The 4,711-nt window shown below is 63.6% G+C and overlaps 1 protein-coding gene across 1 annotated transcript; it reads left to right on the forward strand.

The window, feature by feature from the left end:
* The first annotated feature begins 13 nt into the window (after positions 1-13).
* On the forward strand, positions 14-4,657 carry CCKBR (cholecystokinin B receptor). The gene is made up of 4 exons (XM_015425013.1): positions 14-75; positions 601-856; positions 3,332-3,468; positions 4,109-4,657. Exons 1-4 carry the CDS (start codon positions 21-23, stop codon positions 4,636-4,638), a joined length of 978 nt encoding a protein of 325 aa, XP_015280499.1. The 5' UTR covers positions 14-20; the 3' UTR covers positions 4,639-4,657.
* The last annotated feature ends 54 nt before the right edge of the window (positions 4,658-4,711 follow it).

Here is a 4,711-nt window from a genome sequence, read left to right on the forward strand (position 1 = left end):
TCACCACCACCCCCACCCTGATGCAGACCTTCGTCTTCGGCAAGGTCGTCTGCAAGGCCGTGGCCTACCTCATGGGTGAGTGCGCCCGGCGTGGGGCGGGGATGTGGGGATGGGAGGCCTCACGGGGTGCCTCCCCACCAGGGACGGAGCTAGGCGGGAGCCGGTCCTCCGAGGCCTTCCGGGAGGTGAGGTTGTTTCTCAGCACTGTGCCGGGCGCGCGGCCAAGAAAGGGGTTTGTTCTGGTCCGAGGTTGCCTTGAGCGGCCATCTTCGCTCCCCCGCCCCGGGTGCCTGTACCGCTTGGCTTTCTGCCTCCTGGCTGGGGGTTGCCCCTCTGGGTTGGTAAGCACCTGGAGGTTTGGGGGCAGGGTGGAGCCTGGGGGGGCCATGGGCCTCAGCAGGGTATAGAGCCACAGAGCCCACCCTCCGAAGCAGCCGTTTTCTCCCGGGGACCGGGTGTGGGTTGTCATCCCAGCTCTGTGCCCAGGGCAGGGCTGGTGGCAGGAGCGCCTCTTGGGGGTGGCTGCCCGGGAGGTGCCTGGCCGTGGCACGGGGAGCCCCCCCACCGGGGCCCGGCCTGACCCCCTCCTCCCCCCCGCAGGCATGTCGGTCAGCGTCTCCACCTTCAGCCTGGTGGCCATCTCCATCGAGCGCTACAACGCCATTTGCAACCCGCTGCAGTCCCGCGTGTGGCAGACGCGCTCTCACGCCTACCGGGTCATCGTGGCCACGTGGCTGCTCTCGGCCCTCCTCATGCTGCCCTACCCGATCTACAGCACCACGACCGCCGCGGCTGCCCACCCCGGCATCTACCACTGCCAACACAACTGGCCGGGGAGCTATGTCAGTCAGGCCTGGTGAGTTGCGCCTGCCGGGGTGCGCAGTAGGCGTGGGGTGGGCGGGGGGGGTCTTTGCCGACCAGTGTGGGATGCCAGCGTGAATGGCCCCTGCAGGCTCAGGGACGTGCCCCAACCCGTAATCAGCACAGAGGACGTTCAGGCACATACCAAGGGGCTGTTGCCAGTGGGAGGGGGGGACACCTGGGACACCAATTTGCCCCTCCCGCAAACTTCTGTTTTGCTAAACCTTCCCCTGAAGGGTTTAGAATAATTTTTTAGGTCAGGAAATCTTCTGGATAGAAAAACCTCTCTGTGGGGGTGGTGTCCAGACCCCACTTCTTGACACACACCCCACGCTGCCCCCCCACCCCGAGTGCCCTTGGCTTCAGAAGAAGAAGAAGAGGTTGGATCTATACCCCATGGTCCTTCACTACCCAAGGGAGTCTCAGAGCGGCTCACAAACTCCTTTCCCTTCCCCTCCCCACAACAGACACCCCCTGTGAGGCAGGCGGGGCTGAGAGAGCTCTTGACAGAAACGGCTCTTTTTCAAGGACAGCTCTGACAGAACCATGGCTTGCCCAAGGTCAGCCAGCCAGGTGCAAGCGGAGGAGTGGGGGAATCAAACCCGGTTCTCCCAGAGTAGAGTCCGCGCACTTAACCACGACACCAAACTGGCTCTCAAGGATGTGATCTTCTGAAACACATCGCTCTCTGCCCCTCTGACTGCGAGTGTGGCAGGTGGCAAGGTGTCAGCGTGACTTGTATTGTTATATTTCATGGACTGGAGAAAGGGCCCCTTCTAGCACGGGAGGCGCTAGCCACGGTCCTGCCGGGCGGGCTCCCTTCGCCTTTCAGAGGGGCCTCTCGCTAGAGCGGGGCTAGGAGAGCGGGAGACCACGGGGCGGAAAGCGCTTTGGGAAGGGTCCGAATCATAAGAACACAAGAGAAGCCCATGTTGGATCAGGCCAGTGGCCCATCCAGTCCAACACTCTGGGTCACACAGGGGCCAGAAAGACCGGGTGCAAATCGGCCGGTGCTGTTTGGGGACGGGGGCCTGGGGCTGGGTTGCTGCCCGCCTGCTCCTCCTCCCCGACCAGATAGCTGCTCTGAACCTTCGGGAAGGGGCTTTGGCCCCGTTGCTTGGCTCTGGAGACCTGGGGGACGCCAGCCTGCCGACGGGTCAGTCAGAGCCAAGAGGGTGCCGCATCCCCGTGGGTGGCGGGGCCCAGACAGTCCGCGGGTGGATGAGCCATTCCGACCCTTCGTCTCTGGACGACCCATAAACGGTCCCCGGAGAGAGGGAGGCTTTCCTGTTTTAAGTCATGGCCATCCGTCACCTCAGCTTGGGCTTCTCGGAGGATCCTGTAACGCCAGGGGGACTGAGTCACACGTTTACCCGGCTGGCCTTGGGTTTGGGAGGGGGCCGGGTGACGTCCTGGCTTTCCAAGGCCTGCAGAAGCCGCTGAAGGAGGGACTGGGAGGGGGGGCACAGCTGGGAAATGTTGTGATGCCAGAAGTTCTTCCTCCATCTGAGCCCAGGTTGAGGATCATCTGCCCGGGGGAGGGAGGCAATGGCCGCTTTTACGGAGGGCCAAAAAAATGCCGTTCGGGTCGGGTGGTGGCGGCTCTGCAGAACGGCTTGCGTAGAAAGTCTGTTCGAGCACGACAGTTGGCCAGGGCTCAGTTGGGTGAGCTAACGCGTCCCTGCTTCCTCAAATCGGTCTTTTCATATAAATACCCCTCACTTCTGTTCCCTTCAGTGCCCTTGCCGATCTATGAATAAATTCTAGCACCATTAATACATGTGCACAAGATGTCCCTGAATTAAGCAGCTATGAATAAATGCATTTACTACGTTATTCTGGAAATGTGCTCTTGGTGGATTTCATGTTTTGTTTTTGAAACGCTCCTTGGTGGGAGGTGGGGGTCTACGCCAAAGGACTCGACTCCTGTTTTGTCCCACTGTGGGGGCTCAGCCGGCGGCCCCCTCGTCTCTTGGGGTCAGAGCTGACTTCTGGCGACCCTGTGGAGTTGTTCAGGGGTGGTCTGCCATTGCCTGGCCCTGCAGCGTCTTCCGTGGGGGGGTCCCCCCCTTCCAAGGACTAGGCGGGGCTGGCCCTGCTTAGCTTCCGCGATCAGGCTAGCTTGGGGCCCCCAGTGCTGACCGTGGCTCACTCCCTTTTTGCAGGAAGGTGCAAAGCTGCTGCAGGGATTCACTGGGGAGGAAGGTTGGGGACCTCACGGGCACCAGCCAATACGTGTTCGTCCACAACCAGCATTTTGCTGAACTGCTCTGCAAAATTAGCACATTAGTGTTTCAAAGTAGGGGTCCCCCCCCCTCCGGAAATGAAGTAGGGTGTCTGCAGAGTGAGGTGGGCAGGCAGGGTGGTCTTGTCAGTCCCCCCACGGACCAGGGAGTCCCATGCTGTGGGAAGGAAGGATGCAGCGGTCCGCTTCCTTCCTTCCTTCCTTTTCTTCCTTCCCGCCTCCCAGGTACGTGCTGCTCTTGGTCACGCTCTTCTTCATCCCCGGGCTGGTGATGACCGTGGCCTACGGGCTGATCTCCTGGGAGCTCTACCACAGCATGCGCTTCGAGATGGACCTCCCCCAGGAAGCCCACGAAGCCAAAGGTGCGTGCTTCTCCCGGGGAGGTGGGTGGGTGGGAAAGGCCCGGGCTGGGCAGGGGCTGCGAGAGAGGGGCCGTGGAAGCAGGGGGGGGGTCCCCCAAAGGGGACTCTTCTCCTGAGGAGTGGCTCACGTCTAAAGGTGCAGCGAGGGGGAGTGATCTCTGCCTCAGTCAGTGGGTTGGGGGGGGGCTTCAGCAGAGTGCCCCCCCCCAGGGGCAATGGGGACCTGTAGGCGGAGAGGCCGGCCCTCGGCCTCTTTCTGGACTTCCTGGCTGGTCTGGCTTGCAGGGCCGGACAACAGGCCACCCTTCGGCCCCGAGCCTCTGGTCCCACCCCCTCCCCTCAAACTGGGGCCCGCAGGCTCCCCACGGCCATCAGGATCTCTGGGTGGGCGGCCATGACTCTGCGGGGTGCTTCCCTGGGCTGCAGAGAATCCAGAGGAGAAGGTTTGGTGGCTGGGACTCTGGGCAGGCCGAGAGAGGCCTCCGTGCCGGGGGGTGGGGTGGGGGGTGGTCTCTGTGTCCTCCACAGAGCTTTCTTTGGCGGCACATGTGACCTGCTCCGACCGTCCGTCCGTCCGCCTCGCTCAGTCTGGCCTCCCCTGCCTGCCGCATCCTCCCGGCTTGTCTCGTGTCCCCCGCAGCCCAGCAGAACGGGGGGGTGCAACCGCTGGCCGCTTGCGACGAGAGTGACGGCTGCTACATCCAGGGTCCCCGGTCCGCAGCAGGAGGCGCCGTGGAGCTCTCGGTCCTGACCTCCGAGGACCACGCCAAGGAGGAGCGGGCCCGGGTGAGCCGCTCGGAGGGCCAGCTGCAGGCCAAGAAGCGCGTCATCCGCATGCTCGTCGTGATCGTGGTCCTGTTCTTCGTCTGCTGGCTGCCCCTCTACGTGGCCAACACGTGGCGGGCCTTCTCCCCCGACGACGCCCACCGGGCCCTCTCGGGCACCCCCATCTCCTTCATCCACCTCCTCTCGTACACCTCGGCCTGCGTCAACCCCTTCACCTACTGCTTCATGAACAAGCGCTTCCGCAAAGCCCTGGCCGCCACTTGCGCCCGCTGCGTGGCCCCCTGCCGCCACCCGCCCCGCCCCCCGGACGACGAGGTCACGGCCACGGGGGCCTCCCTCTCCAAGTTCAGCTACACCACCGTGAGCAGCATCGGGGGGCCCTGACCCCCCCCACGACCCACCTTCCCTGGCACCCGGGGGGAGGGGCCAGGGAGAGCCCTCCCCCCCCCAAGAGGTC

Source organism: Gekko japonicus, unplaced genomic scaffold, assembly GCF_001447785.1.
Source record: "Gekko japonicus isolate JY-2015 unplaced genomic scaffold, Gekko_japonicus_V1.1 scaffold2237, whole genome shotgun sequence".
In the NCBI taxonomy this organism is placed as follows: domain Eukaryota; kingdom Metazoa; phylum Chordata; class Lepidosauria; order Squamata; family Gekkonidae; genus Gekko; species Gekko japonicus.